At 46.9% G+C, this 20,263-nt stretch overlaps 1 protein-coding gene across 4 annotated transcripts; it reads right to left on the reverse strand.

Moving 5' to 3' along the window:
• Positions 1–216: 216 nt before the first annotated feature.
• On the reverse strand, positions 217–16,985 carry OGG1 (8-oxoguanine DNA glycosylase). Of its 4 annotated transcripts, none has more exons than XM_083155936.1 (8): positions 16,942–16,985; positions 11,987–12,110; positions 10,973–11,337; positions 10,609–10,788; positions 9,604–9,782; positions 8,937–9,084; positions 7,624–7,673; positions 217–3,480 (listed from the first exon to the last, which is right to left on the reverse strand). In XM_083155936.1, exons 1-8 carry the CDS (start codon positions 16,955–16,957, stop codon positions 3,385–3,387), a joined length of 1,158 nt encoding a protein of 385 aa, XP_083012062.1. In that variant the 5' UTR covers positions 16,958–16,985; the 3' UTR covers positions 217–3,384. The 4 variants fall into 4 exon arrangements, with proteins under 4 accessions (XP_083012062.1, XP_083012063.1, XP_083012065.1 ...); XM_083155937.1 differs by having other exon boundaries at positions 16,902–16,969; XM_083155939.1 differs by lacking the exon at positions 16,942–16,985 and adding an exon at positions 16,403–16,635.
• Between the last annotated feature and the right edge of the window lie 3,278 nt (positions 16,986–20,263).

The following is a 20,263-nucleotide window of genomic DNA, read 5'->3' on the forward strand; positions in this document are numbered from 1 at the left end:
GTCATAAATATATACAATAATAATACCTGAGAAGTAGATAGTGATTAATTACTATCATGTCACTAAGCCTACCTGTTACACAGCAAAACAAACACATTATATATAATAATTATCAGGTGAAGTACATCCAAAAAGTACATCCAAAAATTATATATATATATATATATATAGATATGTATGAAGGTATGGTGCCCATAAAAGGTCTGTACAATAATCCAGTACAATAGTTTCCAACTTGTTTATTAAAAGTCCATAGAATAAAATGATTTCATATCGGTTTTCATCGCTTCTTCACAACAATAGCTTGAGCCAACTTGCAGTTAGTTCAAGTAACCAACGCGTTTCGTCTCAAATAGACTTCATCAGGGGTATTACTCTGGGTAATATAAGATGTCATATATCAAATATGAGAGGATTTGGCCTCCAACAGATGAAAAAAAGGATCAACAACAAAATTGTCTCCTACAGAAGAATTTAAATCTTTGTGCATTCAAGTATCCAGAACTTCAAATGAAGGAAGATACCTTAATAGTACCTGGACCGGTAAATCCTGTGAAGATAATATATTCTTAACAAGGTAACGGACACCTCTAATGTCATACCACCTGGAGAGATACCTGCGGTGGACTGGCCGACTGGGACGCGCGAGCATCCCCATCAGCAAAACGCCGGGGAGCGGTGATCGGCAGCTTCCCAGCCCGTCTCCGCTTCAGGGAGATGGGCAGGGAGCGGGGGCAGGCTGCTGCGGACGGGTAGGGAGCGGGAAAGCTGGGCGGAGGATGCTCAAATGAAAGCGGCTCCATTTGTAGATGGGCATTTACTGAAGCTCACACAAACAGGAGACCGCATTCCATTTACAGTTGGCTCCAGCGATGGCGATTCAGCGGACGCATGCACTCTTTCTCCCCAGCCCTAAAGGTGCAGGAGCGCCAATTAGGGCCGGAGCGCCAATTAGGGCCCGATTCATACCTGATCACTGCTGTGTGAATTTGCACAGGGGTGGATTATAGGTACACTGCGCAGCGCATGGGCTGCAATGCGCGTGCGCGACATCTGCTAGCGGAGAAATCCTGCTTTTCCTGTGCTAGCCGTTGGCAATGTGATAGACAGGGAGCCGGTGTCCGGGGGTGGTAACCGGCTGGTTAGTGTGCTGGAAAAAAAATATATAATTCATCTAGCGTGCACTCACTACAACACGCTCCCGCGGGTCGCCAGCAACATGCCCTATCGATGTACATGCAGCTAAATCCAGTGATGTCATTTGCGATGCTGTGGTGTGGAATGCAGCATGGTCCTGCTTCCTGCCCCTTCCCCCACCGTAGCTCGTCACTGCTGCCAACAGTGGTCAAACATATCATCTAGTGTGTACCCAACATTACACCCCCACACTGTCCCGTCCAGGGGCAGCTAGCTGGCTGAGACCTGCAGACTGCTAGAGATACAGGAATTGACCCCTATAATTAATTTATGTGTAACACTTTGCAAATATCTTTTTAAGACACTTAAAGACTTTGATCCTGAACATCACACCTACCTACAAGGCGAGATCCTGGTGCTGGGCTATGTAGTCTAATTGTGTAAGTACTCCTACATCTCATAGGATTCAGTATGAAATCCCGGCGGTCGGGATCCCGGCTTTCAAAATCCCGACGCCGGAATCCCGACCGCCGAAATCCCGACAAGGGGGGGACGTGGATCGCCCCCCCTTGCGGGCTCGCTGCGCTCGCCACGCAGCGGGCCCAGTGCCTCGCTACGCTCGGCACGCTAATTTATTCTCCCTCCAGGGGTGTCGTGGACACCCACGGAGGGAGAAAGTGTCGGGATTTCGGCGGTCGGGATTCCGGCGTCGGGATTCTGAACGCCGGGATCACGACCGCCGGGATTTTAACTGCATCCCATCTCATATGTATCACTCTCATGATACCCTATGCTGCATGGGTTTGTCCCCCCCCCCCATATTAGGATTAGGCACTGCAGGGGAAGGTTAGGCTATGGTGGTAGTGGGGGATGGTTTTAGGCTATAGTGTGTGTGTGTGTGCGGGGGGGAATTAGATGTCAGATGGTGACGGTTAGACAGTAGGGGGAGGGTTATGGTCAGGCTGAGGGGGCGGTTAGGGTTAGGCACTACTGGTGTTAGGCAGGGTGGGGGCAGTTACTCTGCAGTGGGGCAGTCAGTTAGGATTAGGCTGCAGGAGGGGTAGGTTAGGGTTTAGAATCATAACCGGTACCTGTCGGCATTGAGACTGGCAGAATCTCGATTGCTTATTCATGTGTGATAATCCTCCATAATATAAAAGGTTCAGGCCTGAAGTCACTAGCAGCAAATAAAGATGGCCACGGTCCCCAGCCCCCTATATATACCTGGCCTGTACAGGGAGTTGCCTTATAGTGTACACATAACCACACTGCCTATTCTTCAGTCATAGCGGCTAGGGCAATCTGTAGCAGGAGAAGCAACAAATCACCCACGCGGATCTGCCAAACAGCCACCTATGCATTATCCCATCCATTATTTCAGGGTAGATTGTTTATAAGGAGTAAAATATGTCTATAGAACGTATATGCCACAGCCAAGGGAATTTATCTGTAACAAGTCCGGACTTGCACAAGTGGAATAATATCGCCAGCATCAGACAAACAGAACCTCCTGCCAGGACTCCGGGATATAACTGCCTGGCGCAGGTACAGCCCTACAGGATGTCATCACATTTGTTGACCTATTTTTGAATCAATATAAACATGAAAGATACATAAGGGGAAGATGTACTAAGCCTTGGAAGGACATAAGGTGGACGGAGATAAAGTCCCGGTCAATCAGCTCCTAACTGTCATGTTACAGGCTGTGTTTGAAAAACGACAGGACAGGATAGGTTGGTGCTTTATCACTCTCCTCTTTTGACACTCTCCAAGGTTTAGTAAATCTGCCCCATAAAACTGTCCTTTAGACTGGAGATGTCATGGTTCTAATGACGCTTGTCTGATACCAACAGGAAATACAATAGGCCCACAAACCTCACCTCTGATGTGCAGTACCACCAGTGACCACTAGAGGCCTCTCAACCGTCCAAAAGACAACAGAAAGTGAAAGCAAAGTGATCTGTTTGAAACTTGCTGGTTATGGAGAGAGGGCACTGAGAGGACAGATATCGGAGGTAGGAGCAGGTATGAACCAAGTCGGTCTAAAGCAAAAAAAAACACAAAAAACTTGTGACTGTCCATCACATTTCCGTCGATCTAACGCTTTCATCTAACATTCGTTACTGTCGATGTAGATGCTGTCGACTATCATTAGAAGTCTAACTAGATGCGTTCAACCAAGACATGTGATTGTAGCTCTAGACCAGACGATTTGTCGACCGTTTCCGCATAAATACACCCTCACGATCAGCTTTCCTCTTTCAGTTTCTTTCTAGATTTTGTGCTTGGTTTCGGTGGTTCTTCTGGACTCTGGAATTTCTTAAGGTCAGCGCAGAATAAGACCTGTGAATAAGGAGAACGTACGTTTACTGCACAAAAGCAAGAAAAGATATGCAATAAAACCTTTCATTCAGCACAGTTGTTATTTAAAAAAAAAAAAACCGACCATTTCAACGATCTTTAATAACAATTATTTATCTAGTATTGCGCCGCTGTATCCTGCGAGATTGCTTTGAAGTTTTCAATTGCTACAGTAAGTCGATGCCAGCAGTAGCAACAGCGACACCTGCTGGTTATAAATATGTATTGTTCATGCTGATACTTGGATTTCCAACCACTGTGCCGTGGCACACTAGTGTGCCTTGAGCTGTTCTCAAGTGTGCCCCCAGATCTAAAAATGCCCAAACCAGTTTACAGCCAGCACCAGTTCAACTGTTATCTTCATGTAAAGGGCCAATGTATTCTATTTTTGTTACCTGTGGGGACCAATGTGATTGTTTTTCCTGTGGGGGCCAATGTTTTTTTGCCCTGTGGGGATCTCATGGTGTGCCTTGGCAATTTCAAAATCTTATTTAGTGTGCTGCAAGGTAAAAAGGTTGAAAATCACTGATCTAGAGTCTTCTTACCCCATACCAGGGGCAGATTGGGCCACCGGGATACCGGGAGAAATCCCGCTGGGCCGGCCCAATCCACCCTCTGTCGGGCCGGCTGGTCATGTCTGCCGGCCGGCCTGGTTACTTAGGAGTCAGTCCGGCCGCCAGCAGTGCTTCCGGGCAGCCACCGAGTCCTAACGCATGGCCGCCGGGCTGAAAGACTACCACTTTGAGCCCGGCGGACCGCCCCCACTCCGTCCCCTTCTCCCTCCCCCTGAAGTGCAGCAGCTCACTCTCTCCCCCTGCTCCGTCCATATACCGCCGCACGGAGCAGGGAGGTAAAAGCCGCCACCGTCAGCCCGCCCCCTTCCGCAGCAGTGGCAGCACATAGCGTCCCTTCTCCCTTCCCGGCTCCCCCTGCTCCATATGCTTACAGCTGCCCGATGTCTGCAGCATCTCGGGGTCCCCTGTCAAAACCGCAGCTCCCGCCCCCCTTTTCCCTCCCCGTGCTCTGTGTTTTCACAGAGCAGGGAGAAAAAGCTGTCCAGTGTCCACCGCCTGCCCGGTCTCCGGCTCCCCTGCCCGCAGCAGCACAATGATGATTGATTTGCTGGTAATATATACATTGCTGACACAGCAATGTATATATTTCTGGTACCACTGCCCACCAATGTATATTGATTATCTGGTAATATATACATTGCTGGCACATGCCAGCAATGTATATATCACTGGCATCCCTGCCCACCAGAGGCGTAGCGAGGGCGGTGCCGGTGGAGCACCAGCCTTGGGCGCAGGGGACTATCATGGCGCCAGAGCTGTGCCGGCACCGCCAGCTTGCCCGCTCCCCTGCGCTCTCTATGCCGCGCCATCTGCCCCGCTAGCTCCCGGCTCCCTGCTGTGTCCGGGAGACGCGGTGCTATTTAAAATTCACGTCTCCCGCTGGACCGCGCTAGCCAATAGGCGCTTGCGGTCCAGCAGCCAATCAACTGGGGGCTGCTGGACCGCGAGCGCCCATTGGCCAGCGCGGTCCAGCGGGAGATGTGAATTTTAAATAGCAGTGCATGTCTCCGTCCCAGCGCATAGGCGTGCGCACGGGGGTTGCCGGGGTTGCACCCCCCCCCCCCCACACACACGATTGCAGCCAGGGCACTGGTTTTTACCTTATCTCCGCTCCTGTCATCGAGCCCGGAGTTGGGGGGGGGGGGGGAAAGGACGGGGACTGACTAGCCGCAGCCCAGAGCCGAATCATGAGGACACTGCTGCCCAGAGCAGAGCCTCACCATGAAGGGGGGAGAAAAGGGAGAGGACCCACTGCTGACGCCTTTGCTGGACAGAAATGCTCCGCACAGAGAGGAGGAGCCGCTGCCATTGTGTGATGAAGGAGAGAAAGTAATGGTGAGTATCCCAGCATCTGTTTGTTTTTGCCCCCCCCCCCAACTCTTCCCTCTGTCTATGCTGCCCCTCCATCCATCTGTGCTCCCCCTCCCCTCGTCCATCTTTCTATCTATGTTGTTCTATCTGTCCATCTTTGCCACCCCCCCCCCCCCCCTGTCTGTCCTGTGCCGTATAATATGTAATGGGCATTACAGTGTGTCAAATAATGTGTAATGTGCATCATGTGTGTCAAATCATGTGTAATAATGTGTAATGGGCACCACAGTGTGTGGCATATGTAATGGGCATCACCATGTGTTGTATAATGGGCATCATGGTCTGAGGCGTAATGTGCGTGAAACCTGCCCTTGCTCCGGGCACCGTGGCACCTAGCTACACCGCTGCTGCCCACCTATGTATATTGATTAGCTGGTAATATATACATTGCTGGCATGGGCCAGCAATGTATATATTACTGGCACCACTACCCACCAATTATATGCACTGAACAGGGCCACCCGACAGGGGGGAGTGCTCTGGGGACAACTGTCCCGGGCCCCGCCACTCTGACAGAGGGTAGGGCCTGGGCAGCTCTATCTCCAGCACCCCCACAGTGCCGGTGAGCCTCTGCAGCCAGCAGCAGCAGAGACGCCTTCGCCTGATGTCAGACGCTGGTGTAAAGCTGGCGATGTGTGCGTATACAGTGTGGTGTTCATATACAGTATATATATATATGTGTGTGTGGGGGATGTGTGCATTTGCAGTATGTGTGTGGGAGGATGTGTGCGTATACAGTATATATGTGTGTATATAGTGTGCGTGTGTGTGTGTGTGGGGGATGTGTGCATTTACAGTACATGTGTTGGAGGGATGTGCGCGTATACAGTGTGTGTGTGGTGTTCATATACAGCCACTCTGCGTCGCCCCTCCCTGCATCCTCCACCACTTTGCGACTCCCATCCCTGCATCCTCCACCACTTTGCGACTCCCCTCCCTGCATCCTCTGTCACTCTGCGTTCCCCATCCTACCCTGCATCCTGTGCCACCATGACCCCCTCACAATCTGCGTCCTCCCTCGCTTCGTCCTCAGCCACCCTGCATCTCCCCTCCCAGAATTCTACGCCACCCTGCGTCCCCCCTCCCATGCGCCTATTCTGCAGCCTGAGGTGCTGGGGACATAACCAGCAGCACAGAGAGCCACTAGCCATGCCCCCCACAGCGGCGAAAATGGGGCGTGGCCTCATTGGAATAGGCCACACCTCCAGTTTGCTAGGCCACACCCCCAAAAAATTGTGCACGCCTTCGGCGCGCAACAGAACATCCGTCCCCTCATTGGGGCTGCTTCAAGATATTTCCCGGGCTGGTTTTAATTCCCAATCCGCCCCTGCCCCATACATTTATTGATGCGCTTACACTAATATCACCAAAACTGATTCATTCACTGCTACCAGCAGTGGCGTAGCTACATATGTGGCAGGCCCTGCGGCGGTTTGGGCGAACGGTGCCAGCGGGGTCTGTGGTGGGTGCTGCTAGTTGAACTAAGAGGCGACCAAAGCAGCAGAGAGCTGAGCTGGTCCCACCCCATATGTAATGAGCGTGTCCCGGAGTTCAGGGCTCACTGGTGCCTGGGTTGCCTGTCAGCTCTGCCAGCGGCGCCCGTAGTCCATCACCTTGCCCTTTCTGGGGGTGGGGGGTGTAATTGTTTTTGGCAGGGGGGAGAAAAATTTCTAGCTATGCCACTGGCTACCAGGATACCCTGGAGCTTATTTGTACAACTAAATAAAACAGGCTTCCGTGTGGCTGTTAAACTGGTGTTCTGTACTGTACTCCCTAAAGGACAAGAGCTACATTTTTCTAAGCCAATGTCTGAATCTCTATATGGTACGGTTGCCTGCAGATCTTTAACCTCTTTAACCAAGCAAAGCAAACATTTTTATTCATCATAATGACCTGTAATGTTTACCTTATATAGGAAATATAGTGGTTTTTTTTTTACATACAGTATTTGTAGTTTGAGTTTATATAACAAATGTGAGCGACGCTGGAATTTTTAGCAGATATTTTGCGCATCTATCACAGAGATGTTGGCACTCAAAGGGTTAAGCCTAATTTGGCAGTGAAAGAGTGCATGCCTATGTTTATACCATGTGATATAGAAGTATACAGCAATAGTGTCTATTGGATTTCTTAAAAAAAAAAAAACAGACAATTACTGTAATAAAATAAGTGAACTTACTCCCTGGACCCAGCCAGCGTAGGGACCCCACAGGCTGTGGAAATAATCTCCTACAGGAAGACAAAATAGAAAGTTAGTTTCTAATCACTAATATGATCTATCTATCTATCTATCTATCTATCTATCTATCTATCTATCATCCTGGAGGTATAGTCACTATACCTTTGTCAAAGATACCAGCAAAAGTTGGCTTTAACTGTTGGTTTTAAAGCAGCAATGCACAAATAAATGTTCCACCAGCCGGGCCCAGCACTCCTTTCTGTTGCTGCTTTAAATCTATTGGTTAAAACCGCTGATGACAAACCGCTGATGACAAACCACTGAATACAGTAGTTTACAGTACACACCCCCAAGTGTTAAAATAAATGAGATAGGGGGAAGAAAAACACAACACATCAGAATGTATTATGGGGGTCATTCAGATTGATTCGGTCCCCCACGTGTTTGCATTTCTCCACATGTGCAAACGCAGGATGCGAGCGGGCACGGCAAACTACATGTTCGCCATCCCGCTCGCACCTAGCAGTGCGAAAACACTCGGCATTCCTAGGGAAATCCGGCACGGGTGTGGGGGGCCGACAGCTGGTGTCAGCTGCCCACCTGCTTCCCGTACAGGGCGCTTGCAGATCAGAGACACCATAGAGAAATCATTCGATGGTCTGTGAGGGGTGGGCGGCACTGCGGGAGGTCTTTGGTCCATACACAATGCTGCCAAACTCGCAGCGTTGCGTGTGAACCAGAATAAGGTCCAATGCAGTATGTGAAAGTTAAGTCCCCATACAAATTGTAATGGATCGCATGCATCCCTTCCCGGGCAGCTGGCCGTACACTGCCGCGAGACATTGCAGCAGTGTATGGCCACCTTTACACAGTGGTGCCTTTACTAATAGTCATGAAATCACAGCGACATGACTACCAAACGACATCCCGTGCCTCGTGCCTCAGTGAGGTTACTAATAATTTGGAATGTTGCATTCTGGGTCAGCGCACAAAGAGGCGGAGCTGATGACCTGCACGCTGCACACTCTCAGTGCAAAATATATGGGTATCCGATAACGTATGTACTCTGATTACCAAGCTAAAATCACTGATACCATTATCAGATGTATCACATTACAGTGACGACCAGTGACGCGCTGCTGTAACGGATTCATGGATAGGACACAGCATGGAGGCTGCATGTGTCATGGACATAATTCGCATACATGTGCCCTAATGTTACCTACATAGCACAGAACTCTATAGAGAGGATTCCATGCAACATACAAAGCACTGAGGTTCTAGCACTGACTGTTATATGTGAGCGTCCTTACCGATCTCGCGGTACACCCGGTCAGTGAGACTCTTGTTACCCTGGCCGAGCTGAGGCAGGTAGTCTCTCTTAGCGATTTGCCAGACGTGGGTGTCCACCGGTACAGCCTCACATTTATCAAGCGCCATCAGGCAAACGCAATCCGCAACCTATAGGAAGACACGGAGTATGACTGCGTTCCAAAGAAGTGTGCGGGCGGCTGACAGACCATGTCTAGGTTCAACAGTCAATAGACCAGGCATGTCCAAACTGTGGCCCTACAGCTGTTGTGAAACTAAAAGTCCCAGCATGCCTTGCCATAGTTTTAGAATTTCCTAATAGCAAAACTGTGGCAAGGCATGATGGGACTTGTAGTTTCACAACAGCTGGAGGGCCATAGTTTGGACATGCCTGCAATAGACTGACAACATATGGTTGACATTGTCAGAAGACCCCTCCATGTAGTTCTTTGGTGCCGGGCTCTGCCTTAGGGATCCCCATTATATATTTGGCTCCCGCAACGCTGATAACCTGCAGACTAGAGCTGCCAGCGAGGATCCGCCCAACTGCGGATATTACCAGGCTGCAGCAGCTACACAGACAGGTGTCATCGATGGAAGTTACAGTGGAGAATCCCTTTACCAAACTGCTAAATGGGCTAATGTAACCATAGAAGTGCCTGGACTCACCTTGGCTCCGACACCCGGTAAGGCGCACAGGGCAGACTTTGCCTCCCTGTAAGGCACCAGACGTAGGCTCTCCAACCAATCAGGGCCGAGCTTATGCAGAATAGTCCGAGCGCTCTCACTGACAAATTTAGCTCTGTACCCGAATCCCAGCTCTCGTAGCTTGGCCTCTGTGTCATCAGCTGCAGTGACAAGAAGTGACAGAGGGTAAATCAGTGCTGATAAATAAATAAATATATATATATATATATATATAGTAGAGGTAGGGTACCGCACTCAAATTACTTGCAAATCAACTCAGCGGTGCTCCACTTTAAAGGCATCAAAGTCCCATAAACAGCAGGTATTTGTAGAAGCAGGCACTCACCATAGGCAGTATATCAAAGTTGAAAGATTTTTATTCAGTCATAGCTGTAGTCGACGTTTCGGTCCTCGACAGGGACCTTTGTCAAGACACAAGATATCCAAGGACTGGAGGCACCAGGCAGTGTGACACTGTGGTGACTCATTGGTCAGGCACACCACTTCTCCTTCCAGCCTGCAGTGACCCCCATAGCAACATCCCATCTTCAATAGAACTCTCATCTTAGTAAATAAACCCCTTAACGGTAAATTTACTAAAGCTTCTTAAAATAAAAAGAGGTGAAGTTGCCCATAGCAACCAATGATTTTTTTTGTCTGTCATTTCTCTATCGCATCCTACAAAATGAAAGACAGAATCTATGGGTAACATCACCTCTTTTCATTTTTTTGAAGCTTTAATGATTACCTGGCATGCATAAAAGGTTGTAACCCATAGCAACCAGACCTTTGTTTACACTTTTTAAATAAGACTAGAAAAGGGGGCAGAAAAAACAGCTGCCGTGTATTCGTGGTCATAAATGCCCCTACTTGTCTTACAGCAGCAATCAGGTGGCAGCGAGTGATGCCAGCGGGGCGCCCTTCAGGTTACATATGTGTGACATAGATTCCTGCCGCCAGTCGTAGTCAGACCGGAATGGTACCTGCCTGCCAGCGCCTGGAGGGTGGGATATGAATAATACTCCACAGAGTCCAGTCGGCACAAGCGCCTTCCTAGAGCGCAGCAGAGTCGCTCGATCATCCCAGTGATGCGCGATATGTGGTTGTTGGAGGTACAGATGAACGAGAAGAGACATTCGGTGGGATCCTGCCGCAATATCCGGATGCCTGGGAATGAGACAGTGCTGCGTTATGCTCTCCGATATACACTTACCTGTTCACCTGCGAGTATACGCAGCCTAGCAATCCGCTCTGAATCAGGCCCTTAGAACCACTACCGCCACCACCACCAATTGGCATTATGGATGAGTGCAAACAAAACCAGGCCCCACAATTATATTTGCAATATTACCTGGAAAGTCCTTGGCTACTTTCTGGAAGTTCTTGTCGGACTCCCCCCACCGTCGGTAAAGCTCACTGAGACAGACGTGCAGCTGGAAGTAATCCTGCAAGGTCTCATGGTCCTTCCTGTCATCAACATTTGCAGAGACGTCTCCCACAACCTCCTCTTTTATAGCCTCTGTTTTCACCATATTTGGGGTAGTATGAGGTAACTTTCTTTTTGGGGCCCTCTTCTGTGCTACTTTCTGCGGTTTGCTGTCCTCTACCCCTGTATTGGGGTATACCGCGTACCATATCTGGTCTTCTTTCTGCGTCAGGGTCCACACGCGCCCGTGTAATACTCCGGTCCAGTAGCCAGGACTGTGCTCTCTCCACCTAAACATTTCAGGGCACATAGAAATCTCAGATAAAATGGCCATTTTCCTAAGGTGACTGATCTAGTCTCCTCCGCTGCATCTGAAGCGGCCATTTTGTCAACAGAGCAACAATTTGGGGAAGATAGAGCAAAACCTGGAGAGATATAAGTACCAGCCAATCAGCTTCTAACTGCAATGTTACAGGCTGGGTTTGAAAAAAGGGCTTTAGGAGCTGATTGGTTGGTACTTGGTGAAGTGCCAACCAATCCTGGTTGGCCTGGTGAAAACTGACTTTTATTTCTGCCGCTATCCACCAACGACAAGGCGGTCACTGACATCATGTGATCCAACCCCTTAATCTCTCTACAATGTATCTCTCCAAGCTTTGAAACATTTCACCCTGTAGGAGAATGTGCTGTCCACTCACTAAGAAATGAGATATATCTTCATGAAAGCAGAGGTTTTTCTTATTGTGCTAATCCCCCATGCGTGAGAATGTAGGTGACATTGGAGAGAACACATATTTGTATATAAAACATTTTTGTTTCTGCATTTTGTCATCAGTAGTGATGAACGATATCTTTGGTTGTTAAGGATTAATCACAACTTAACTGCGGAGCAATCATGAAATCACATGATTTGTATTTTGTCCAATTCTAAAGACCCACCGAAAAGACTGGCCACACGGCAGTACGAAATCCAGACGGAGCTCAGACGGTTTGCACGGTAAAGAGCGCCAGAGAGACGGGCACACCGACAGCGATGTGAGGTGTTGCATCCTGGTATACCGACCTGCACAGAAATAGGGTATGCATAAAAACCCCTTAACATTACCAGTGCAATCATTCTATCAGGGGCGTAACTATAGCACCGCAGCCCCCGCCACCGTGCATGTGGGGGCGCCGGGGGCTGCGGTGCTATAGTTACCTACCCCCCAATCCCCCGCAGACTTACCACCCTAACGGCGGGGGGGGGGGGGGGGGCGCCCAAAACGTAGCTACGCCACTGCATTCTATATTTAAAGAACAAAAGCACAATATCATATATATATATGTCTAGTGTCCGTGAGTCTCCAAAACACTGCCATCTACTGGCAGAGAGTGAAACTACATCTCTTTCTCACACATGCACAAACACAGAAGGTTGCAGATAAGCTTTGGAAGCTTTCGCTTCGAGCGGGCTTACTAGTATACATATATATTCTATATTGTAAAAACAAATTATAAACATGTTAAATCTATATCCTCCATGATAATCTCTGGCAAAGTGGAGCTTCTGGGGGAAATGTAATCTCCAGTTTTTTTTTAAAAGCGGCAATCATTTACACTTCAAACCCAGTTTGATTTTGCAGTGTAAATGATTGCTGCTTTTAAAAAAACTGGGAGATTTCTTACCAAATCTCTCACTTTCTGTAGGTAAGGTGAGTATACTTACCGGACTCATCTGGATTTCCTCTATCAGGATGCCGGCATCAGTATTCTGACTGCCGGTATCCCATCCGCCAATCATCCAGATGTATTCCCTAACTGCCACGTTACAGGCTGTTAGAAAAATAACAGTTAGGAGCTGATTGGCTGGTACGCACCCTCCAAGGCTTAGAACATCTCCCCTAATGTGGCAAAAATCTTTAATTGGGTATAAAAGTAACCAAAAAAGGGACTGGTATTTATGGGTGCAGTTTTAGGCTAGTAAATGTGGATCTGTGACTCACACGCTGACTGTGATGTTCCATGTCCTGTGGAACCGCTGACAAATGCTTTGATTCTGTGACAGCAAGTTTACAGGAAGGAAAACTCCACCGGGATGTAAGTAAAAATTAGAAAGAAGTAAAAAAAAAAAAAAAAAAAATTTGAGAAATGTCAGCAACATGAAAGGATCCAGCGTGTGACTGACTGCAAAGGGTGCGCTATCAGCGGACTATGAAATGTACGCAGCAGCCATAAATCCTAAATGGTTTCTAACACCAGCGGGTGTAACGTCTGTGGCAGGTGTCCATGACTGGCTTTCAGGATTGATACATGAATGGACCTATATATACACACACATTATAATCCCTGGTATCCGGCACTCCTCGTCGCTGTGGAAAGATTTTGATGGTTTGGGTGCCTTCCCAGATGCAGGATTGCTCCTGCCCAATAATGTATACAAAGAACGGGGTGGCACGCCAATGAATTCCAAAAACCAAAAACTTAGGTTTTAATAGTGCAGGTGATGGCAACGTTTCGGGGCTGCGCCCCTTTCTCAAGCCAGAAGAACAACAAGATCAGCTTTATCAAAGCTGCACTCTTTGAAGCAGCGAAACGCGTCAGAAGCCCTGTCTGGACCAGACCTTTATCACAATCCCTCCAAGTGTATTGGGACCCTTCTCAGCTGCTGGCCTCTCGCCCCTGCATACTTGGTTGCTGTCTCCAAAATTTCCAACCACAGGAGATACAAGTTGGCATCTACATTAGAGATGGGTCGTTCACGAACGAACCGTATTTTTTGAACGGATCCCATTCAAGAACGAATGAGCCGCCGATCCCAAAAAGGTGATCCGTTTCAGTTTACAATGCATTTTCCTGATCTCAGTGCTGCCACCTGTGGCAGCTGAGATGTACTACCTCTGTAGACTGAGTACAGTGCTGTGACTACAAGTGATAGAAAGATTAGCTGCTGCTGCCAGGGATGGCCATCGGTGCAGACGCCATCGATGGTTGCCATCGATGGCGATTCTGCACCCAGCCATCGATCAGTGTTTTTACTCGGTCATGTATATGTATATATAAAAGTGGTATTAGAGGGAAGTCCTGAAAAAGAGCATTGCGTCCCTCCTGGAGAGGGTCATGTTGGGAGGTATGCGACTGTACAGCAGTATGGTGTATTGGTGGCTCTGGGATTATACACACGCAATCATCGGTTAGTAAGCTCACAATGTATGTCATAGCTGTTGCTAAGTGGATAAAGAGAACTTAAGGCTAAAGCTAATACTCCAGGCAATCTGCACAAGATCGATGGCTGGGGCATTCGGAGGGTGCACTGTGGACTACCAAAGTGATTTTGGCTGCGAAGTGTGAAGCAGGTACACTATAGAATACCTCTAGAGACGTATAGGGGTGAAAACATAAGGGGCCAAATGTAATAGGGTGAGAGTTTCAGAAAGTGAGAGATTTTGGGAGAGTTTTTCCATGTTTTTTAAAGCAGCAATCAATTACATGGCAAAATCAACCTGGTTTTGCAGTGTAATTGATTGCTGCTTTAAAAAACATGGGAAAACTCTCCCAAAATCTCTCACTTTCTGAAACTCTCACCCTATTACATTTGGCCCAAGGTGCCACTTTGCGCTCAATCTCACTTGTACTGAATATATTAGAATAATCACCATACTCCAACTGTTTTAATAGATAAATTATGCTTTATTGATCTCACAGGATAAACAAATGTTGTCCTTTAAATAAGGATAAAGATAAATTGATAATACGTTGCAATGACAGGTAATCTACCTTATATATTAAATGAATTGAGCAAGAAAAGACAATTAGATCCAGCCTATATATTGTTAGTCTATATGTTTGTGGTCCCCCCCTCACCTACCCAGATGTGTGCGTATACCAGTATTAGTTGTTGTGTCAATGTATTATTGACACAACAACTAATACCGGTATACGAACACATATGGGTGGGTGAGGGGGGGACCACAAACATAGACTAACAATATATAGGCTGGATGCAATTGTCTTTTCTTGCTCAATTCATTTTATATATTATAAGGTAGATTACCTGTCATTGCAACGTATTATCAATTTATCTTTATCCTTATTTAAAGGACAACATTTGTTTATCCTGTGAGATCAATAAAGCATAATTTATCTATTAAAACAGTTGGAGTATAATGATTATTATTATTATAATTTTATTTATAAGGCGCCACAAGTGTTTCGCAGCGCCTTACAAAGGAACAATACAGGGAGACAAAACTTGGCATAACATTAATTAAATAACAAAAGTAGAGTACAAAAAAAGTGCACCACAGTTCAATACATATTACAGCTTAACTATAAATAGGAACCACTCAATCAACATACAACTAGAGGCTTGAGGCCAATGATGGAGATGGGTATGCAGACGAAGATGGTCACTGAGTGTTTGAGTATAGGAGAGCTGTGAGTGAAATGTGAAGAGAAGTGGGCTTTGACAAGAGGGGAGGGAAGAGGGCCCTGCTCGGAGGAGCTTACAATCTAGTATTCTAATATATTCAATACAAGTGAGATCACCCGGGTATTTCACACAGAAAATGAAATAACCGGGTGAAGCAGTTCCACCCGAGAATTTCATTAAATACACTGGTCCTTTTTCTGTGTGAAAGGGCACACCCGTGTTGTAAATACCGGGTCTCCGGCCCTAGAATTGACCAGGGTCGAGGACATGGGATTTATGACCCGTTTTGACCCTTTCACACAGAATAAATACCCGTGTTACTCAGCAAATTACCGGGTAGAAATTTTCAACCCAGTAATTTGTTCTTCTATGTGAAGGGGGGGGTCAGGCTGCTCCCGGCAAAATGACACGGCATTTGAAATGCCGTGTATTTGCCGGGATTTTCAGACTTTTCTGTCTGATAGGGGTATTAGAGGAAGTTTGAGCACCTGCATATCAATTAATTTTAGGTAGATTACCTGTCATTGCAATGTATTATCAATTATTTTATCTTTATCTTTGTCTAAAGGAAAACATTTTTTCTGTGAGATCTATAAAGCATCATTTAACTATTAAAATAGTTGGCGTATGGGGATTATTCTAAAAACAATCAGTACAAGTGAATCCGCACACGATGACAAATTGCTTATTTAATCTGCGGTATATAAAAATGTACTGAAAATGGCTGGCATTATTCTCCTCTGGTCAGTGGTTTGCATGATCTGGGATCACAATTTGCAACATTCAGTCAAAAATGCGACCACTCAGTCACTTTGGAAATGCATTGCTTTTCTTCTGGTTACTATTTATACAAGTCAGGCCAGCACACATCAAACATGGAAGACAGGCGCCATTTTTCCGTAGTCTAGGAACACTACATTTCTATTACGGTAACCTACATGTAGTACCTTCATTACAGAGTCGCTATTGGCAGCCTAAGGGCTGTTTCACACAGTACGGTTCCTGCCGCACGGTGAAATCCCGTACGGCCAGGGAGCCGTGCCGCACTCAGCAGTTGTGAATGGACACTATTGTGTCCATTCACACGGGACGGCCACGGCCCGGCCGCACGGCTGCAGCCGGATCCCCCCACTGGAAGGGACGGCTGCCGGGCTGTGGCCATCCCTGCCATTATAAAATTCTGAGTGCGGCACGGCTCCCTGGCCGTACGGGATTTCACCGTGCGGCAGGAACCGTACTGTGTGAAACAGCCCTCAGTATGACGTCACCACCACGCCCCTATTCAGGGGACTGCTGGAAGCCTGGGACATGATGTATCCTGCTCACAAAACAAATACTACGCCTATGGCGCACTACGACCTGGCGCCATATGGCCATGCAAAGGGAGCGCAGCCTGCGGCGTCGCGTCCGTAATAGGGAATCAGCGTACGACTACAAGCTACTCACTTTACGGCAGCATTGTCATCCGGGCAAGTCGGTACATTACCTAGTGCGAGAGTCATGTACGGTGGCCGCGCGGGCCAAAATTTGCGAGTATGCGCACTTCGCTAGCTGGCTGGCTGTGGTGTGTACGCATGCGCAGTGTAATGCTTGGTCCATTGAAACAAGCTAATGGCCAGTGAGGTAGAATGCATCTTAATAGCCGCATTGACTTTTGTAACTAAATGTGAAGAAATAAGCACATTTTATATTTAAATATGACGTTTTATGCAGAGATTTATCCATCAAATGGTTAATCTATCCACAAGACATCAGCACAGTGACTTGTAAATACAATGGGTTTCCTGTGTTTTGTACTAACACATAAAATACAAATTGATTGTAAAAGTAATTCAGAGAATACGGTCTGATCCGGTTTGTCTGGTGCGGATAAATGCGTGTGACATCGGGTATTTCCTGGCATACAGCTGCGTAACCAGAACTTTGTGAGCCCAATAGCAACATATTGAAAGGGTCCCTGTCCCAATGATTCTTGAGATCTCTCCAGTTATTATTTTTTATGTCCCATTAAAGTACCCTAGTAACCCTAGTACCCTTGTAGTTTTAAAGGAACTGTCAACTTTATTTTCTGTTTGTGCTACTGAACATTCTCCTGTCTTTATTTAAAAAAAAAAAAATTATATATTCCTGTTATAGAAATAAATTCAGTTTCTATGATGGTGCTTTTGTATAAATGGTTTTAGTTCTCCTTATATTACAGGATGACGACGAGCAGCAGCGGTATGGATGACCAGCAGATGGGATTTGGTGATCAGAAGACCAACAGCGTCATACCGATGAAGAGAAACCCATTCCACCCCCCCCCCCAACTGTAGCCTAACCCTAACTTCCTACCCCACACCATTACACTCCCCGCAGCTTGATCCTATTCTATCCTATGCTTCCCTCCCCCACTGTGGCCTAGCCCACCCTGGAATACTTCCCATCAGGATGCCATCAGTTTCCGGCATCGACATTTCCAGTGCTGTCTGTATTCCGGCACCGGACCTCTGGCTGCCGCTCTGAATTCCAACATCTGTATTCTGACTGCCAGCATCCCGTCCACACAGACCTGAGTACTGCCTCAGCTTTCATTGGCTGGTACTTTATCTCTCTTGCTAAGGCTTCTTAATAAACTCCACTTTTGGTTAATGATCACAAAATAATGGGCGGGGCAACAGCATGATGAATATATAACTGCAGCTGGATATACCCAAATATACGTAACACCATTGTCTCCACAAATTGAGCAACACCATTGTTTGGTTTGGGCAGGTCTACAAGTTATGTAACACCGTCCATGTACATATTACTGTGCCATAGGTGGAGATGTACCAAACAATCTAAAGAGTGAAGAAATTGCTCCTAGCAACCAGTCGCCTCTGGCTAGCATTGTATAGAATGTCCTTGATAAATAATAGCTAGAGGCCGTCTCATGGCAATTCAGCTCTTCTCCAGTCTTTAGAACAGGGCTATTCAACATGCAACCCGCTGCAGTTTATCTAGAACTACACATCTCAGCATGCATCACTATTAGGTCCTGCTGGGATGTGTAGTTCCACATGCAGGCCTTCAGTTCAGGATAAAAAAAATACCCGATCCGTGGCTTGTATCCAGCGACAGATCAGTATGTCGATGACGTCTCACCATTATTTATATGACAGCGTTGTTGGTTCAGTCTTCGCAAGGCAGCAGTGGTTCTGATGCACCAACGTAATTGTGCACCATTAAACGCATAATGGGTTAAAGATTTATTTGGTAGTAGATCGCTGCAGAATGGCCATGTTGTTGTGTTTGCAACACATTCATGTAAAAAGATTCACAGAATATAATCTACCCAGAATGTCTGTTCTATCCCATATACAGTATGACTTTTCTTATACCCCTTTCACACCAGAAGCAAATTGCCGGGTTAAAGCTTTCAACTCGGGAATATGCTGAAAAACCCATGTTTTTGTTTGGTTTGAAAGGGTCAACACGGGTCTTAAATTCCAGCAGTCCGACCCTGCACTTGACCAGGGTTGGTGAGCTGGGATTTAAGACCCGTGTTGACCCTTTTACACCAAGGAAAAACACAAATTCCCGGGTTGAAAGCTTTAACCCGGTAATTTGCGGGTGGTGTGAATTGGGGTCAGGCTGCACCTGGCATTAAAAAGTGCTGAATAATTGCCGGTGTGAAAGGGGTAGTCAATGCCAGTACCCACTTATCAGTAGATTGAAAGTCTGCCATAGATCAGGGTGAATGCACAGATGTGTCCTCATCCCCCCCCCCCCCCCATGCACAGTGTGAGTGAGCCTCAGCTAACGTTGGGAGTCTTTTTGCTAATGTGTCTATTGCACAAGCAGCTTCTGCTGATTAAAATGATATGCAGCATACCTATAATGTGTGTGAGACTGCAGCTGTATCTGCTTACAGAATGCTAGGTTAGTGTTTTCCAGGAAAACGTAGCATGTCATTCATGCAGCAATGCAAATAAAATGCATTTTGATTGGAGGGGGAAGGAAATGCAAATAAACTGCCCGGGCATAGTAAATGCGCTTGTAAGTAGGCACGACTAGGGCGGCTTAACGTGGCTGCAAGGATGGAGCAGGACACATCTGGATTGCTCTATTGCTGTATTACAGCTGCTTTGTAATTAACTATGGATATTACTCTCCAACATACCCCATTTTCAAGCTTATTACATCTGGCCTAATAGCTTTAAAACAGGCATGGCTAAACTACTGCCCTCCAGCTGTTGTGAAACTACAAGTCCCATCATGCCTTGCCAGTTTTGCTAGTAGGGAATGCTAAAACTGTGGCAAGGCATGCTGGGATGTGTAGTTTCACAACAGCTGGAGAGACACAGTTTGGCTATGCCTGCTTTAAAATGTTACTGCTGCCTAAACTGGTGATAGGACTAACTCAAACTGAATTAAATTTGTAAAGAAGACGTAAAGCTGCATTCAATCGCTATTAGGACAGGCCATATGTTACAGGGTTAATGTGTAAAATTATATATCTATCTATTGCACGGATGGTGTAATAGTTAGCATTACTGCCTCACAGCGCGGAGGTCATGGATTCGATCCCCACCATGGCCCTAAATGTGCAGAGTTTGTATGTTCTCCCCTTGCTTGCGTGGGTTTTCTCTGGGTACTCCAGTTTCCTCTCACAATCCCAAAATATACTGGTAGGCTAATTGGCTCCCAACAAATTAACCCTAGAATGTCTATGTGTGCGTGTACATGTGGTAGGGAATATAGATTGTAAGCTCCACTGTTGCAGGGACTGCTGTGAATGTTCCAACATTCCCTGTACAGCGCTGCGGAATATGTGCGCGCTATAT

The sequence above is a fragment of the Crinia signifera genome, chromosome 8 (assembly GCF_055691185.1).
Source record: "Crinia signifera chromosome 8, ASM5569118v1, whole genome shotgun sequence".
Lineage (NCBI taxonomy): Eukaryota > Metazoa > Chordata > Amphibia > Anura > Myobatrachidae > Crinia > Crinia signifera.